This window comes from Oculina patagonica, chromosome 2, assembly GCF_052425735.1.
Source record: "Oculina patagonica isolate OP01 chromosome 2, crgOcupat, whole genome shotgun sequence".
In the NCBI taxonomy this organism is placed as follows: Eukaryota; Metazoa; Cnidaria; class Anthozoa; order Scleractinia; family Oculinidae; genus Oculina; species Oculina patagonica.
Genome location: NC_135759.1, coordinates 36,395,009 through 36,412,494, shown reverse-complemented (window position 1 = coordinate 36,412,494; position 17,486 = coordinate 36,395,009). Strand labels below are relative to the sequence as shown.

Below are 17,486 nucleotides of genomic sequence, written 5' to 3'. Positions count from 1 at the left end.
ATTGTCCCCCTCAAATTCATTATCATAATCTTACACAAAGGGAAATAAAAATCAAACTGGTTTGAAAAATTTATATTTTGAACCACAACATGGATATTTTCTGCAACAACACGTCTCATAATGATCACAACTCCCACCTTTTGCTCACATTTCTTGAACAGGAAATAAACCGCTTTGCACTGTAGTTTTTCAGACTATAATGTGCACATGCTTCTGCAATTTTGATAGCCTTACTAAGACAGGTATAGTTTATTTGACCACGAGAAGCCCGAGCCATAGTTTGTAAAAACGCTCTTGTCATCTAAAAACGGTCTACTTTTTTACACATCAAAATTTACATTGTAATATTTATTTCCCTTCCTTACTAACAGTAAAATATTGTAATTAAAAGTTTTCAAACTATAACATAGGGATCTTATGAAAAAAAAAACTTGAGTTTGTTTACTTAAAGATATATTCTGAAAAATGTTTAAAATGAGCCTATTAAAAGTGACAATCTATTCCGGCCCTGGCATTCTGCTGTCAAGGAAATAATTTAGTACAACTTTGGAGTTATCCATGGAGCTCAAAGCAAAGTGTTATTGGATGTCTCTTTCTAAAAGTATTGTTACTATACAATGATTCTTTTGAATACAATTAAACTACAATTTAGTAGTTTTAACTTGCTTCACTGTCAATCAGGTATTTTACACAAGCCTGAGAGCCTAAGTTGTCTTTTACAACAAAATAAATAACTGACTGAGAAAATACCCTAACACTAAATATTTGATTAATAAACGTGTGCCAGTCCTTAACTTGTATTAAATTGCGCCACTGGAATGCAGCACTGGAATGCTACCTAGACTAAGAACCAGGCCACTGTAGACAGGTGATACTGTACAATATTGTAAAAATTGGGGCATTATATGCCCCAACAATTTCTCATCATTGCAGTAAACTCTTCATCACTTTCAAAGCCAAGGCTTACACCCTCATAGTAATCTTCAAATTCCTGTTAGAAAAAAACAAACAACACAGTCAAGTAATTTACACAAGTCAACATGTAAAGTGTATATAATTTAAGAAATACACAGTTATGCAACATATCATCTATAGAATGTTTTTCATGCAAGGGTCCATTGGAAGAAGGACCAAACTTTGCCGTTTGTGCATGCCCAAGCAAAAAAATATGTCAATAAATGTAACATTAGTGGAAAGAAAGGCCTGCCTTCATGTTGCAGTAGGTTAGAGCTTAATTAGGCTCATAACTGACCCTGAAATATCAAAATGTCCAAAACATGTATTTTTTTCAAAAATCTCCAGGAGTCAATGGGTTAAGAGCTGGCCTGATAATCTAAGTAGTCTAGAAACTACTTTTCCTCTGAGCTGTCCTATAAAGTAATCACCTGTATCTCAATAAAACCTCAGTGGGATAATATACACTTGTTCAGGAAAACCTAACATACCGGTATTGACATGCAGGTACCGGTACATCATCATCGGCAAAAAAAAAAATGTTAGCTTACCGCATAAGTAACTTGTCCCTTGTTCTCACAAAGTTCAAAAGAGCTAAGAAAGGCCTCTTCAATCTCCCATTCTTTAGCTTCTCCTGAAGAAAGAATATTATTAAAAATAATCATCATTCTCTTGGTATAACAGAGCATTATGTTTGGATGATTAAGAAAATATGAGTATTTGGTTACTTATTAACTACCGGTACTTGCTTTTGGATTACAAAAAAATACTAATTTTACCCCATACTACATGTAAGTATAATGACTACCCAACAATTTGGTATGCTGCTAAAGTAACTCCTCTGGCAACTTTCCAGGCCAATTAGCAATTATTATCCAAAGCTCTTTTTGTGTTTTTGCTACCTTTAATTACACAATTTAATTATATAAAAATTTGGGAATTTTTTTTATTATAATTTTTAAATCTGTCAACCATTTTTGCACTTTCTTGTTCTGCACTATCAAAGTCGCTGTACTCATTGTCCAAATAGAACTGAAGTGTCTTACAAATTACATACTAGTCCTGTAACCACAGAGCATCATAACTGTAAATATTAAGTTACATATACACTAGAGAACTACAGTTCTGGTGGTTTACAAAAACGATTTAGAGATAGAAGTATTCATAGTATGTACAGAAATGATAGTCTGTAGTACCTGACACAACTTTTGGGTGCTTTTTGGTGCAATAAAACTTTCTCATGTTGTTCAAATTAACAACACCACTTTTATTGGGATCCAACTTACGGAACACCTGTTGAAAGCAGCATAACATGTCACTAGAGTAAATGATCAATAATAAGTTGAAATGCATTAAATCTCTTAAAACCAAAGCCAATTAGTAATCACTCTGGCCAATCACAAAGGACAAAGACAATCCAGTGAATCAATCAAAACACAAAGAAAGTACATGTAAGCTGGCACAAAGCATAAAGTAGGAAAAATGTGTACAAGCAGGCAAGTTAAAATTGATTTTGGTTTTACTTCTGTTGGTTGAGCAGGTGGTTACAGTGCAAGATTTTTAAACCAATCTGACAGAACATAGTAAAGTAAACCAAAGCAATGATTACAGATTATTTTCAACTTTGATCAAAATTTGCTCTATAATAGTATTACCGATGTACAAGTAGTGATTCTGTACCAATCACTATAATAATTGATATTAAAAAGGTATGTTGACTACATCCCACATCTTTGGACGTCGAATTACTCAGGCATGTACAACATTTAAAAAAAAATAGCAAAATGATTCTCATTTCTCTTATCAATAAACTCAAACTCTGAAGAAAAACAGTATGAGTTAGCGTTGCTGTTGGAGTTATCCGAGTTCGAGTTACTGAGGTTCTACTGTTGTAATAAGAGAATGCAAAGAAGCAGATTGATAATTCTTATCGCTTCAAACCACTGCACAAAAATGGTGAAATTTTTAGTTTTCTCTGTATACACCTACTTTTCTAACAGAAGATTTTCTTAATTCATTCATTTCACCAATAAATCCTCTTGAAAACTCTCCATAGTCTAAGAACCCATCTCCGTTGACATCCAAAACATTCCACAAATGGGTAAATGCCTGAGAAAAAAAATTGACAACCTTGCTCAATGAGATATTATTTCTATTATTTGTCCAGTTCACTTTACAATGTAGTTGATAATATTCTAGGGGAATAATTATACAGTATCTTTTTCAATCTGTGTCCTTCAGTTGCTTTGGTTATTTTTTGATTTAGTATTGGAACATTGAAATAATTACAATAGCTGATAAAGATTATCCATCCATAATATTTTAATTGCTCCCCATGGCTACTGAGCCTACTAACTGTTAGGTTCAGTGCTGTACCCTTTACAAAGGTCACCATAACTTCAACTAAATTCCATACATGGTTTCATTTTCAAGCAAGCTTCAGGATTTAAGTAAGCTTAAATTTTTATTTTGTAACTTACTTTTATGCACAACCGTCAAACAAAAGTGAGTTAAAAATGACAAATGCCCGAAAATAATGTAAAGGTAAAGTCTGCATAAATTATGAGCCTAGTGGCCCATCAGGCCAGAGCTTATCCCGGTTTCCATAGCATCCATGAAGCAACTAGGCCGAGTATTTCTTCTACTCCCTAGATGGCATGCTAGTCCATTCAGGGTTACGCCCAGCAGTAAATTCCCAGTTACCCATTTATACACCTGGGTGAAGAGAGGCACAGTATGAGGGTCAAGTGTCTTGCCCAAGAATAAAATGCAGTACACCGGCCAGGGCCTTGAACCCAGACTGCTTTATCCAGAGTCCAGCACACAAACCAATAGGCCACTGTGCCCCCTACCTGGGCAAAAATAAACTAAACTAAATTAATTTTTTTTGTTTACCTCATCAGGTATTCTAATGTGATAAGTCTCCAGAGCTTTTTGGAGTTCATGTCTATCTAGTAATCCGTCCCCTGAACTGTCCATCTTTCTAAAATGTTGACCAAGACCCATCATTGTCTTGACAGCCCTCTTTTGAAGTTGCTTCTTGACCACACCTTAAATTACAACAAACCACCACCATCAAGAGTGAGAAATAATAAGACACTTAATATATACATTGTGATTTGAGGGATTAAAGACTAGTGTTTGTTTTTTCTTCTTTAAAAAAAGGGTTCACAACATAATTAAAATGTTACAAGTAAGCACTTTGCAGCATAATAAAGTTAATTATATTGTGTACGGTAACTATTTTTTATTATTACTTTTTGTACTACAAGATTGCACATGTAGTACTGGTCACAAACATATGAAACCAGAGGGAAGTCCCTGACATTCAATACATGGGTATTTTTAATAATTTTATTAAAAACTAATTCTACCACCAAATGAATAGTTAAACAATACTACACATAAATTTTAAGTACAATTAAACACGTGGCATAATTATGCTGAAAACAAATTGCAAAGAAAAGTAGCTATTAATATTAATTTTACTGTTTATATGTCTTAAATAAACTACTGTCAATAGTTGATTTTACACCTACCTTGTACATTTTCTAAGAGTTCTTGTTGTTGTAATTCCGCTTTGGAGAGTGGATTATCCAATCTTTCCATTATTAAACGTTTGTCACCCAGAGATTGGCAGCTTTCAAAACTGTTGACAGATATTATTATTTTCATATATAAACTATTATCATCTCAATCTTTGATACTTATTTGTTCAATTTCTTTCTCAATAAACTATTGATTGCTCCCACTTGAACTTGTCAAGGGAAAAGAAATTTAATTTCTGACTTTTCCCTTACCACAATCCAATATTATCACTACCAAGTACTGCTACTACTAAAGAACCATACTTAATATTATAATAATTATTAGTATATACTCAAACAGTGGATAGCGTTTTTGGAGAGCGCTGATTGGCTACTTAAACTCCGAATATCCTTTGTTATTATTCGCGCGCCCCCCAAAATTATTTTAAAAAAAAATATAATATAATTTTTTTTTTAAAAATTTTTTTAAATTTTTAAAAAAAAAAAAAAAAAATTATCTCCAAAATAAAAATTATTTTTCCACCCGCCCCCGCCCCCCCGCCAAAAACAAGCGAAATCCACACGAATTCGCAGGATAATTGTTAATTATTCACCTCCGAGCAACTCGTGCGCGAAAACTATACTCGTTAACGTAATTAACAAGTCAAAAGTCATCCTTTCGGGCTATTATTATCTCACTGTTTGAGTTTCACGGCTCGGTAAATATCCACCACTGGCCACCGACACTGAGGTGAATAGTTGTTAATTATTCAGTATTCTTTTCTTTTCTAAGGCGGCCCTAATCAATTCATTATATTTCAATGGCCAACTTATACATTCTCACTTCATGTATAATGCACACCAACAATTCTTATAATATCTATATCAAATGAATGAATCACTTAAAAATAGGTAGGCAGGCAGTGAGGGTGGGGGGTTGGGTGTAGGGAGGTAGGGAGGGAGGGAGGGAGGCAGTTAGTCTACTATTATTGCACATTCAACACCAAACTGAGCAAAAATGAAAAAGAAAAACAACAGTAATTTATTGAAACATAAAAACATGTACAGATAGTAAAAATTAATATTAAATAACGATTATTTTCACTCACAGTTGTGTCTCTCTAGCTTGTTCATCGACCTCGGAAACCCTAAACACTACAACAGGGCGGCTTCTTATGCTCTGTGGTAGAGATGTTTGTGGCTCTGTCATAAATGATAAATTACTGCCCTGAAATTGCAACAAAATCAAAACAATGTTAAATAACATTAGATAGTGATCGTGAAATTAACAATAACTTACCCCTAGGATTTTTACAACAATCAACTTTTAAAAACAATCATACACTTTACATGTTTGGCAATTTCTATTTTTGTGATAAGACAAATCTACATGACTTGTATGTTGTACATACACCTTCCAAACAAAAGACGAAGAACATGCACTGATGCGAATCTGGAATTTGATAGTTTCATAGGTTTAATTCCAGAGGCAAATGCTGTTCACGTTCTTAGTACCCACTGCGTTTTGTTGATTTTGCCACAATTATCTAGGGCCTACCAAGCCAGCCAATGTACACACACATGTAAAAGGAGCAATGTCACAGTATTTTAATAACTAAGTCATTTTTCTGATCAGTTTCAAATTGAAGGAAAACCTCAAAATAAAAGTTTAAATTCTAACAAAGAAAAATACCAACGGTGTAAAATAAACAAGGATAGTTTTGACTGAGGACGATAAAGACAGATTACGAATGTGAAACTTGAAAAAACTTGCCACCTTTTTTAAGATGCATTGTCTGTGATGTAGTAGCTGACACAATTTAAACCAACTAGCAGAACCTACCACACAAATGTCTAATAACGTGTAAGGTTGTCCTCTTTTCTTCCCTCTAACATGGCTATAACAACCTCGCTGAATGAAAGGAAGAGCTGATGATCTGATAGTAAACAAGACCCAGTTAGAGAATTTAATGACAGACTATAAATTACAGTGGAGGGTGGCATGGATCATAATCTAGGTAATATTATTGTAAGTTGCAGAACAATATTGTTGGTATTTACTTGATATTATAGACCTGGGTCAAGGAAAAACTTTTCTCTTTAGCTGCAAATTTCATGTGCTTTCCAGATCAGCCTTTTTTCAGAAGTTGTGAGCACATTGATCAGAATTGCAACTTTACCCCTGGCCTATTTCTCGAACTCCAGATTCCAATTTTCCTGGGAGGTTCAAGAAATTGGGATTCAACAATACAAATTGTCAAACATAAAACGTCAAAACCAACCTTGTGCCAAACTGGTGAAATTCATAGAGCGTAAGTGTGTTGTCTGCTGAAAAGAAGAACCCGTTTAATTCTCTATGAGCATCACGGCCATTCTTTGTCACAACTCTGGCTCCAAAACGCACCCTCTTGGAAAGGGCATTTTCTGTGTTTGGACCTTTGGAAGGACTCCTGTGTATGTCAAATAAGGGGAAAATTAATGGAGAAGTTAACAACTTCTAAAAATCAAGGATTCTGAACAGTCAAAAACAGTCCTCTCATAACTGGTCGGTGGTATCAAAGTTAGGTCCATAACATAAAACATAACAGGTGCAATGTTGTTTGTACACTGTCAGTAGTGATTTTTCATCTTAGATGCATATAATTTATTTATCATATTTTTACAATTTTAACTCAAGCTATCGATACATCTCTCTCTAGCCTGCAGTTTAAAAATTTAAAAAAATTTTTTTTTTTTTTTTTTTTTTTCCCCCCCGCAAAAAAAAAAAAAAAAAAATTTTAAAAAAAAAAAAAAAAAAAAAAAAAAAAGAAAAAGGGGAGAAAAAAAAAAATAATATCCAAAGGAAACAAGAGTTTCGATATTTAAACAGGTAGTTTAGGTCCTTGAACACTGTAGTTTGCATATTTTACAGTTACAGTACCTTGTGTTATAAAATTCCATTTGCTTTCGTTGTTTGGGTCCCAAATCAGGAGGAATAGTGCTGTTGTTTTTTTCTGGATCAGAAACAGCTGCCCTAAATACAAGAAAGTGAGGATTCTAAATTATATTTATGCCACCTCATTAAAGAGCACTTAAAGATCAATCAATACAGAGACACAAATACAGAGATCACAGGGGGGAAAAAAACTAACGGGTCATCAAAAAAAAAAAGTTTTTTGTGCCTTGTAGAGATAAAAAATTTTCCCAAATTTTTTTTTTTGTGTAAAATTAGGGGGAATTAAATTCTATTTCAGCTGGTTAAAATAGCCGGCAGCCAGCCCTTAGCGACATCACTGAAATCACAAATACAATAACTGTAGATAATATGTGGCAGCAGCCAGACGGTGTAACCTTAAGCTTTCAACTAAGATACCTGAGTGTACAAAATTGTAGATTATTTTTACCTGGACAGCTGATCTACAAGAACTGTCTCTACAATCAGATCCTTCTTCTTCTCTGAATTTAAAATTTCCTAAGATGCAACAAACAACCCAGCCTTTTATTTGTATTTATATAGCACAACAATAATTTGTTATATTATACAACTGTGATGAAAAAAATTGTCTCCAAATAAAGAGAAGACTCAAAACAAAGGGTACATAAGAGACCTATACAGGGGTAGGCGTCAGCAACTGGAAGATTAGGCAGCTGTGACAATATGTGACTTGTTTGTCGCTAGCTGAGTAACCGGTGACATATAATCAAGTTTACTGTCAGTAGCCGGCAAAATTCTGGCAGTCGCCGGCTTGTTTTAACCCCCAAAGTGCCTATAGTAAAGTTTTGAGAAAGACTGTGGTGGAATAACTAGTGGCTGCCAAACCTTAATGTCATGTTACCATGAATATCAATTTCCATTTCAATCAATCCATTTACTAGGTACAAGTCTGAATCAGTAAAGTTTACTTTAATCACTTTAAATTCTTTTTCAACTCAGAAATCAGAATATGTACCCGTTCTTGTCTTGTTTTCAACTGAGCCATCTCTCGCTGGGTGTGTGGTTGTGTACTCCAGGGTCTGTCGTGCTGGTTGGCCATGATACTGATGAGTGAAAAAACAGCCAAATATGCACATTAATTACATTATTTTTTTTTTTTTTTTTCCCCCCCCCCAAAAAACCCAAAAAAAAAAAAAAAAAAACCACACACTTTCCCCGCCCGAAGGTGCCCTTATTAGACTTCACTATTACTAACAAAATAATAAAAATTCATCACTTTAGGAGTATAAATTGCTGTTGAAAGCTATTTTTAGTGTCAGGCGCGGTGGCCAAATGGTAAGCGCGCTTGACTCTGAGTTGAACGGCCTGGGTTTAAGCCCTGCTGGGGCACTGCATTGTGTTCTTGGGCAAGACACTTAACTCTCACAGTGCCTCTCTCCACCCAGGCGTATAAATGGGTACCATGAGCGAATTTACTGGGGGGGGGGGGTAACCCTGCAATGGACTAGCATCCCATCCAGGGGGGAGTAGAAATACTCCTACTCACTTAATGCTACGGGAACCGGGATAAGCTCCGGCAGTATGGGCCACTTGGCTCAGACACAGACTTCACCTTTACCTTCCATTATAACAACCTCCCTCTCTAAAAGACCCCTTGTAGAATTTTAATACTTCAATTCAAATTAATCCCCTCCTTCTGAAAGATACATGTAGCAAGCCAACTGAAGAAATTCATCAACAGGAGGAGACCTATTTCGAGATAACTACATGTTATGTTTTTTTCCTGAGTAATGTATTCTTAATATGGAGTTTAGTTCTGTGTGCAAAACAGGCACATAATATCAACAATGTCTCCTACATTAAGTATGGTACCTGATTTATGACCATTGCTCTCTGAAAGTGACCTTTCCTCACTTTAAAAGCTAACCCTTATCTACCTGTCAAAGGGTCTGTCAGCCTTAAAAAAAAAAAAAAAAAAAAAAAAAAAAAAAAAAAATTTAAAAATTCCCCCAACCCAAAATTTCCATTCATTTACCCCCCCAAAAATTTTCCTTGCTACCCCTAATTTACCACCAGAAACAAAAAAAAAAAATGTTTCGAAAATGTTTCCTAGTTTAGCCAGGCCTTTACTTCATTTTAAAGCTCACCCCCATCTACCTTTCAAAAGGTCTGGAAAAGAATAAGACTTACCCAGGGCTCAGGGGGATTACATAGTATTAAATATGATATTTACAATTTAATAATTGTTAAGAGTCATGAACTTAAAGGTTAGGGTCTTGTAGATTAATATAATTATTGACGAAAACCTACTTGTTTGCATTCTCAGAAGGGTCATGAGTGTCCACCTGAAAAATTTAAAGTGCAAATTAAAATTAATATGATATCATGATGTACAAATGTCTCTAAAATAAGTCTTCAAATTATAAACTATCATTCTAAAGAAAAATATAGTTTACATTAAAAACTCAGTAAAAAAAACTCAGTAATATTGTTTAAAAATCCCAGTAGTCCTTCATTATACACACTGACAGACCAATCCCAATTTTATCTGGATAGTGCAGTTTTCAATTGAGTGTCGTAAAACCAAAACCAAAGTAATTACTCTTGGGTGTCCACTCACAAAGGACACAGACAATCCAGTGAACCAATCAAATCTCGAAGCAAATACATGTAGTTGGCACGAAGCGCGGGAAAATGTGCGCGAGCGAGGTCACAATTAGGTTTTGGTTTTACTCCTGATTGGCCGAGAAAGTGGCGCGAAATTTTTAAACCAATCACTAAGCATAGTGAACGCAAAACCAAAGGCAAAAGCGAATTACTTTCGACACTCACAGTGAAAACCGCAATTTTATCTGGATATTATTGACACTTATTATGATATAATGGTAACCATCACATCATGGGAAAAGTTCAACATGTATGAAGATCTTTGATGTGTCATAATAGTCCAGTAAGAGTTTAGTTTGTCAAATTATACTCTTTTACACAGTCAAGAGAACAGTTTTGATAAATAATGCTAGCCTAGTTTGCTATATTTTTCACCAAAGTGGCAAATTAAGTACGACAACTTAAATATCCAAAATGGTTAATAAGAGTTAGATAATTTAACCATCCAACTTTGAAAAAAGGTAATTACTAGTTGAAACTACATTTTTTTCCTTTTTTATAAATTAAACATATAAGCGGGAAAAAAAGGGGGGGGGGGGGGGGGGGGAGGGGGGGGGGGGGGGGGAAAAAAAAAAAAAAAAAAAGGGGAAAAAAAAAAAAAAAAAAAAAAACAAAAAAAAAGGGGAGGGGGGGGGGGGACGGGGGGAGGGGGGGGAAACGGAAGACGTCAATTTAAGCACTTAAAGGGGCAGTATCATCGGGATTTTGATGCATTTGTGGCCATAAAAAAGCTAAAACTATGACTATAAAAAATGCAATAGCTTTGCTCATTCACAAGATGCGCCTAGAACGCCAAGGTGAAGATATTATAAATTTAAATGAATCATTCAAAGGAGAGCAAAATGTAATAAGTTTTTAATGATTTTTCCAAGACATATGGGCAGAGTTTGAAAACATCTGCCAGATGTTTTGAATTTTTGATTGAAATTGCATGCCTGTATAACTCATGATAATACCTCTTCTAGATCTGTTACTTAAGTGGACTGTTATAGTCAGTTTTGACAAAGCTGGACCATATTTTTAGGTTTCCAGTAATGTAAAATATTTCTTTTGACTTTTCCAGGTTGACTTTTCAAAGAGAGGCTTATGATACCGCGCCCCTTTAAATACTCAATGATCACCTTCAACGGTTTCTCTTCAAATTGCACCCCATGGCCAATGTCCCTATCATTGTCTCTTCCTTCCTGAAGAGCCTAAAGAAAAGGTTTAACCATCAGTACATGGGGGGGTCCCCCGGGGGGGCGGGGGGGTGGGGTGGTTTTTTTTTTTTGATTTTTCCCCCTCTCTCCCCAAAGGGGGGGCGCGGAACCCCCCGGGGGGGGAAAAAAAATTATACAAAAAAAAGAAAAAGGGAAAAACCCCGGCGAAGAACCCAGGCCGGACAAAAAAAATAATATTTTTACATTTATGATATATGGTTTGAAATAAGCCTCCCCTTTCTTATACCCCCCCCCCCCAAAAAAAAAAAAAAAAAAAAAAACGGTCTTGAAAAGACACATTAAGTGCCCTCATCTGGATAAACCTTCAGATGCATGCGTGTGTGTGTGTGTGTGTGTGTGTGTGTGGGTGGGTGGGGGGAATAGGGGCTTATTAGAGGGGGGCTTAAAAGAGAAAAGGGCTTAATAGTCAGGCTTTTTACAGTAGGCCAGCTACTTCTTATGATATTGCCATGATATGTAGTTGCTTTAAATAGACTTTAACAGCGCCTTTTTTCCTGAGACATACTGTACATGTATGATATTTTTATTGCAGGGCTGTCATTAAGTTTTAAAGCAGCTCTTACATTGAAGCTATTACCCATAGCATTTCACTCTGAACTCTAGTGTAATGTAACACCAATTGGCGTCATCACCCATAACATTGAGTGCACTCGGCCGTAACAGGTGTTATGAGTTATAGCCCTCAAATGACAGCCCTGTTTTAGTACAAGATGATAGAAAATACAGTAAACATTAAATACTAAACCTGCTTCATGTCATCATCCCCATGCGACTTTTGCAGATCAAGAGGGGGCATGTTGCTTGGCTTTTTTTGGGTCTGGACAGCACGAGCCTGTTGAACCTACATGAACATGTAAAAAAGACAACAGAACTGTGTAGAATGTAGTAGCTTTCAAACGGAATGCTTTGGAATATATAGCACACGAGTTAAGCATGTGTTACGATAATTATCTAACACTATCTTTGTCATTTTGTGTCCAGTATCTGCATGTAATATGTTCAAGAATGTACTTTCCTAATGGAATTCTAAAATCTGAAGATCTAGAGCAAAAAAATGTTTTTTTTTTTTTGCTTATCACATTACAATTATTCAGCTTACAGTGCACAACACTAACCTGCCAGCCACCACCTTTAGGTTTTGCAGGACTAGGCTGAAATCTTGAGCTATGAAGAGGGGTTCCCCAGCTACAAATTTAAGGAGTTCAAAACACTTTCAATGCACAACTCTATTACAGTCAGTATGTACACTGAGGCTTGTTTTGTAGATCAACCAGGACTTAGCTTACAAGTGTAAAAGTATAAATAAATGTACATGTAATCAACTGTGACAGTGACTGTCCAATTTTATAACGATGGCGAAAGCAATGCACTCAAACAGTCATTTCAGTTTATTTGAGGACGCAGCCTGGCCAAGTGGTTGAAGCACTGGGCTCAAACCAATACAATAGGCTACCTAGCAAAATAGGCTACCTAGCAAAATACCTCGTTATATCGAGGCTTCCTAGCAAAAAGGTTAGTCTTAATGGGTTCCCTGTATTTAGTAAGAAAACTGTTTCTTAGTATAAAAAGTTTTAAAGGGGTTGGAAGCACTGTTTAGTGTACACTGTACCTGATAAGACTGCTGTTAGAGTCTGGTGTGTGCAGATGAGGACCATCAACTGCTACTGGCTGTGACAACTACAATAATAACATGTACATATATATGTGTAACACATTAAATGCCTGAAACAGTATAATATAATAACATAGTCTGTCTGTTTAATGCTCCCAAAAGCTTGTTCTGATATCCTACAGGTTTGCACAAATTAATTTTGTATCCATTTAAATTTTACGTGGGTCGTGGATTTTCTATGCACTTTGTTTATGTTCACATTCTTGCATAACAGTTTATGCAATGCTTGCAATTAAGACGGATTCTGCAAAAGTCTATAAGCAATAAGTGCAAAAATTAATTACCAAAAGTTTACTCCTAGCACGGTAACATTCTGTATACTATTTGAATCATCTCACTGTAATTCATTTTTCTTATTGGAAAGCTATGTTTAGCTTTCAATGTTTGTTTTGTTTTTTTGCCCATTTTTCTTGTCTAACATATATCGCACTCATACAAAACCTTTGCCCGGAATGCAATTCTTGTCTAGGTCATGTAGGGTGTCTAGAGTGACAGAATCCGTTTTTAGAAACTGTGCACAGTGCTACAGTGAAACCTCGATTTAACGAAGTGCCAAGGGACTGATGAAATTTGTTCGTTATATCGAGGGTTCGTTATATCGCCTCGATATAACGAATTTGCGGAAAAACGCAAAAATCGTTATAATATCGAGGTATAGTTAATTAGTTTTTAACGTTGTTACGTTGTACTACGTACCCAGATTTCCGGATATTTCGATTTCTAAAAAAAAATTATAATGTAAAAGACAGAGTGGACATTGTACTTGAACTTGTTCTCCTGTTACAGGATTAAAGGATTTTCATCCTTGTTGGTTTGTTCCGCATTCATCTTTTGTCGCGTGTTGGCATTTTTTCGTTATATCGAGGTACATTTTACGTTTGGGCTTCTGGATTGTGTTCGTTATAACGAGGATTTCGTTATATCGGGTTCGTTATATCGGGTCCTGTTCCATACATTTTACTGTAACTTTGGACGGGCTGAAGAACATCGTTCGTTAAACCGAGGACTTCGTTATATAGAGGTTCGTTAAATCGAGGTTCCACTGTATTAAATTCTATAGCACTCTTGAAAAGGTTTAAGTCAAGCCTGGTGTAATTTATAAAACAATACCTTATTATTGTCATCTGCAAGGTATCCCAGGTCTAACTGTGGCACTCTGTAAAATTGAATCACAGATTTAACTAGCGGCATAAGCTTGCAGAAAAATCAAATCATTCTACATACATCTTCTGCATACTGGTACATATAGCTTGAAAATTCAGTCAGATTCATAGCTGTTTGATTACGTGGCTCTGCTAGCTATAATTATAATTATAAAATATAATAATTTATTACATATTATAAATTGATTACTTTCTATAAATTTCGCAAGGCATCAAGTAATGTTAATGGAAGCTATTAGAGAGGTTAAGCATGACGTTTACGGCCGGCGGAACGACTTGGTGTCTGAGTTAGCCATTGTACATGAGGGAAATTGTTTGCATACTGGGGATTTTTCCTATTTTTCAACTGGCTTTATGTGTGCTGAAGCGGCAAAATCAGAATTTTTCCGTTTAACCTCTCTATTATCTAAGTACATAACTGACACAAACCCTTGAGGTGCTTTTCTTCCACCCAGGCGACTCCTTCCAAAAACTTGCACTTCAGCTGGTTGGTCGGCATAATTTGGATTTGCCTGATACAGAAACAACATAAAATAATTATTAGTCTTTTAGCAATTTCAGCTCATTAACAGTTAAACTATTCTTTGGAACTTTTGAAGTTCAAGTTACATGTAAATTAAAAAATGTAGTCTTACAGGAAATAAGGAAATAATTTATGCATTCCACCATTTAAAAAAAAAAACATATTTAGAGAGGAAGCCACATCAGCGCTAGCTGGTTTTCATGCGGGTCCTCTGTCCAGGTCGAATTGGAATTTGGAAATGTTGGTTTTTCAGGAGGGAGGAAAACCGGAGAACCCGGAGAAAAACCCTCGGAGCAAGGCGAGAACCAACTACAAACTCAACCCACATATGGCACCGGGCCGGAATCGAACCCTGGCCACATTGGTGGGAGGCGAGCGCTCTCACCACTGCGCCATCCCTGCTCCCTTAAAAGCCATTTCCCTCCCCCCTCCCCTCAGAAAAAAATCCTTCTGGTTGCATATGAAATGTCCATATTACACATTCATAATAAATGGCCAGAAAAAAAATGCTCTAATGGTGACCACTGCTCACCATTAGAGTTCTCAGTAGCTCAGTGGTTAGAGCGTCCGACTAGTGTACGGAAGGTCGTGGGTTCGAGTCCCATCTGTGAACTCAGAATATTTTTCTGAGTTCTTTCTCTCCACACATCAATCCATTATTATTTATTGAAAAAAAAAAATTGGAATAAAACTGCAAAACACAAGATACACAGTGAGACCTGGAAAAGCAAAAACACATGTAGCCTGTAATGGTAACCAATATTTTACTACTAACCTTGGCTAAACTCCTGGCAGCATCCAACTGAGATTTTGTGATAACGGCAGCCTATATAAAATGACAATGTAATATTACACCAAAATGTACTACATGTAGTAACATAAAAATTTGCTATAATTTATTATATGATCAAAATTAAAACAAGGGGAAAACTTTTGATTAATTCATGACTGTCACGATTTGGGAGGAAAAGGGGACCGCTTAACGCACTTTTTTATACCGTTCAATACAAAGCAACATATCTACAAAATCATCTGCCTATTGAAAACAGTGTCTGACTATCACCATTTCTGTTGAAAAAGGGGACAGCTTAACGCACTTTTTTATACCGTTCAATACAAAGCAAAATATCTACAAAATCATCTGCCTATTGAAAACAGTGTCTGACTATCACCATTTCTGTTGGTTCATAGTTAGTACTAACTATGGTTTGTTTTACTGTAAGCTCTTTATCAGAGACACAATGGAGGGAAAATGTCAAGTTGCTACAAGACTAGGTACCAGAACATGTTTTCAAGTCGTAAAAGGTATTAAAGATCATGAATCATCTCTGTCAGTGCCATCAAAGTCCCCCTGCCCAGGATTATAAATACAACAGAATCCTGACTTCTCATACCTACAAGTGAACCGAAAGTCGGCTCAAGAAATCCGGGATGAAATTGCACATGTATGTGTTGTGGTTAAAATTTATAAATTTTTTGATATAAATTTTTCAAATCAGTTCCCTTTGTCAGAGCTGTGCTCTAGCAGACCCCGAGTGCCACAGGCAACTTACTCTTGACTTTGGGCAACTTGTATAACTTTGCTATCATAAACGTTTTTAAGAGCTGGGCACCCAAGATTTCTTACATAAGAGCCTTCGGGCAACCTTTAATTTTTCTAAGAGCACAGCTTTGTTTGTGGCAGGTTATGATAATGACTATGAGACAATGCAAAATAAAACACTAAAATGGATTGAGATATTTTTTAAACCAATGATAAATTTAAGCCACAACACATCCATGTCCTTACATTATAAATAGGATCAGTTGTCTTCTTAGGTTTGTTTCCACTTAAAGGGCGTGGAGCCTCTGGAGTGGTGTGGATTGAGCTAGTCGCAGCACTGTTGTCATGGAAACTATTTTTGGACGATTGTACGGCGACATCCTGTCTGGGAGTATCAGCGACGCCAAATATGTGAGATTTAGTACTTCCTCCCCTGCCAGCACTGCTTGGTCGTACACGACGGCCACTTGGTGGCCTCTGATGACGTGAAGTAGATGTGCCAGTGACTGACAGGTCTTGTTGGGAATTGCTTTGCCAGAAGCTCATTGTGCTGGTACCATATCTACAAACTGTGACTGTGTAAAAACATTAGCAGTTAACAAAAAAAATTTCTTTCGTTCGTTTCAGAATTTAAAGCATTCCTCAATCAGATGTGGCTTGTTTCAGATGGAACCACAATTAAAATGACTCAACAAATAAGTTTGAATGAAATTGCACAAGATCCATTTATATGTAGTTGAACCTAAGTTTAATTTTAGATTAACACTTCAAAACAATCACAATTAAACTCTGAATTTCTTTAACGCTACCTTAGACCTAATTTATACCAAAGCTTCTTTCAGATTAAAGCTTAAAGCATGTAAGCCTTACCTTATTCCTTATAGGTATAGCATTTCCCGCCACAATAAATTGCTGCCACTTCGAATTCGCTCAGCATTGGTACGTTTTACTGAGCCATTTCTCGCAGTTAAAGCTCAAAAACTATAGATACGCGTCTTCAGTGAAGTGTTCCATTGATGTGTTAGCAAAATATTAAATAAAATTCAATCAAAGTAGCCCCAAAACTAAGTTGATCAAAACAGAATGCACAACAAAAATACCGAGCAACGAAACTTTGCGCCCGCGGCAAGCAAAAACGTTACGACGCGGTCGCCTGCCCTAAAAAGATCGCATCATGTACTGTGCATGAGGTGCCACCGAAACGGCTGAACATTTCACGGGGAGCGGATTATTAAAAAAAAAAGATGTCCAGCTTTCTTGAGGTTGTGTTATGGTTTTTCTAGAGAAGTTGATAAAATTGATC

The 17,486-nt window shown here is 36.1% G+C and overlaps 1 protein-coding gene across 1 annotated transcript; it reads right to left on the bottom strand.

The window, feature by feature from the left end:
• Positions 1-673: 673 nt before the first annotated feature.
• On the bottom strand, positions 674-17,440 carry LOC144644511 (calcyphosin-2-like). The gene is made up of 22 exons (XM_078504009.1): positions 17,054-17,440; positions 16,430-16,758; positions 15,416-15,466; positions 14,547-14,629; positions 14,065-14,110; positions 12,892-12,959; positions 12,398-12,467; positions 12,028-12,123; positions 11,184-11,255; positions 9,706-9,740; positions 8,411-8,498; positions 7,865-7,932; positions 7,402-7,494; positions 6,764-6,931; positions 6,325-6,418; positions 5,591-5,709; positions 4,494-4,603; positions 3,850-4,004; positions 2,944-3,063; positions 2,151-2,247; positions 1,506-1,588; positions 674-991 (listed from the first exon to the last, which is right to left on the bottom strand). The coding sequence occupies exons 2-22, from the start codon at positions 16,727-16,729 to the stop codon at positions 902-904; spliced, it is 2,106 nt and encodes a 701-aa protein (XP_078360135.1). The 5' UTR covers positions 16,730-16,758; positions 17,054-17,440; the 3' UTR covers positions 674-901.
• Positions 17,441-17,486: the final 46 nt, after the last annotated feature.

What these genes read in the sequence shown, in the direction of transcription:
- LOC144644511 (XM_078504009.1), bottom strand. Translation starts at nt 16,729, where the DNA reads ATGAGCTTCTGGCAAAGCAATTCCCAACAAGACCTGTCAGTCACTGGC. An exon ending in TTGCAGATGACAATAATAAG is followed by an intron (nt 12,960 to 14,064) that starts GTATTGTTTTAT and finishes TTATTATTGTAG; the next exon opens with TTGTCACAGCCAGTAGCAGT. An exon ending in TCTAACAGCAGTCTTATCAG is followed by an intron (nt 12,468 to 12,891) that starts GTACAGTGTACA and finishes TTAAATTTGTAG; the next exon opens with CTGGGGAACCCCTCTTCATA.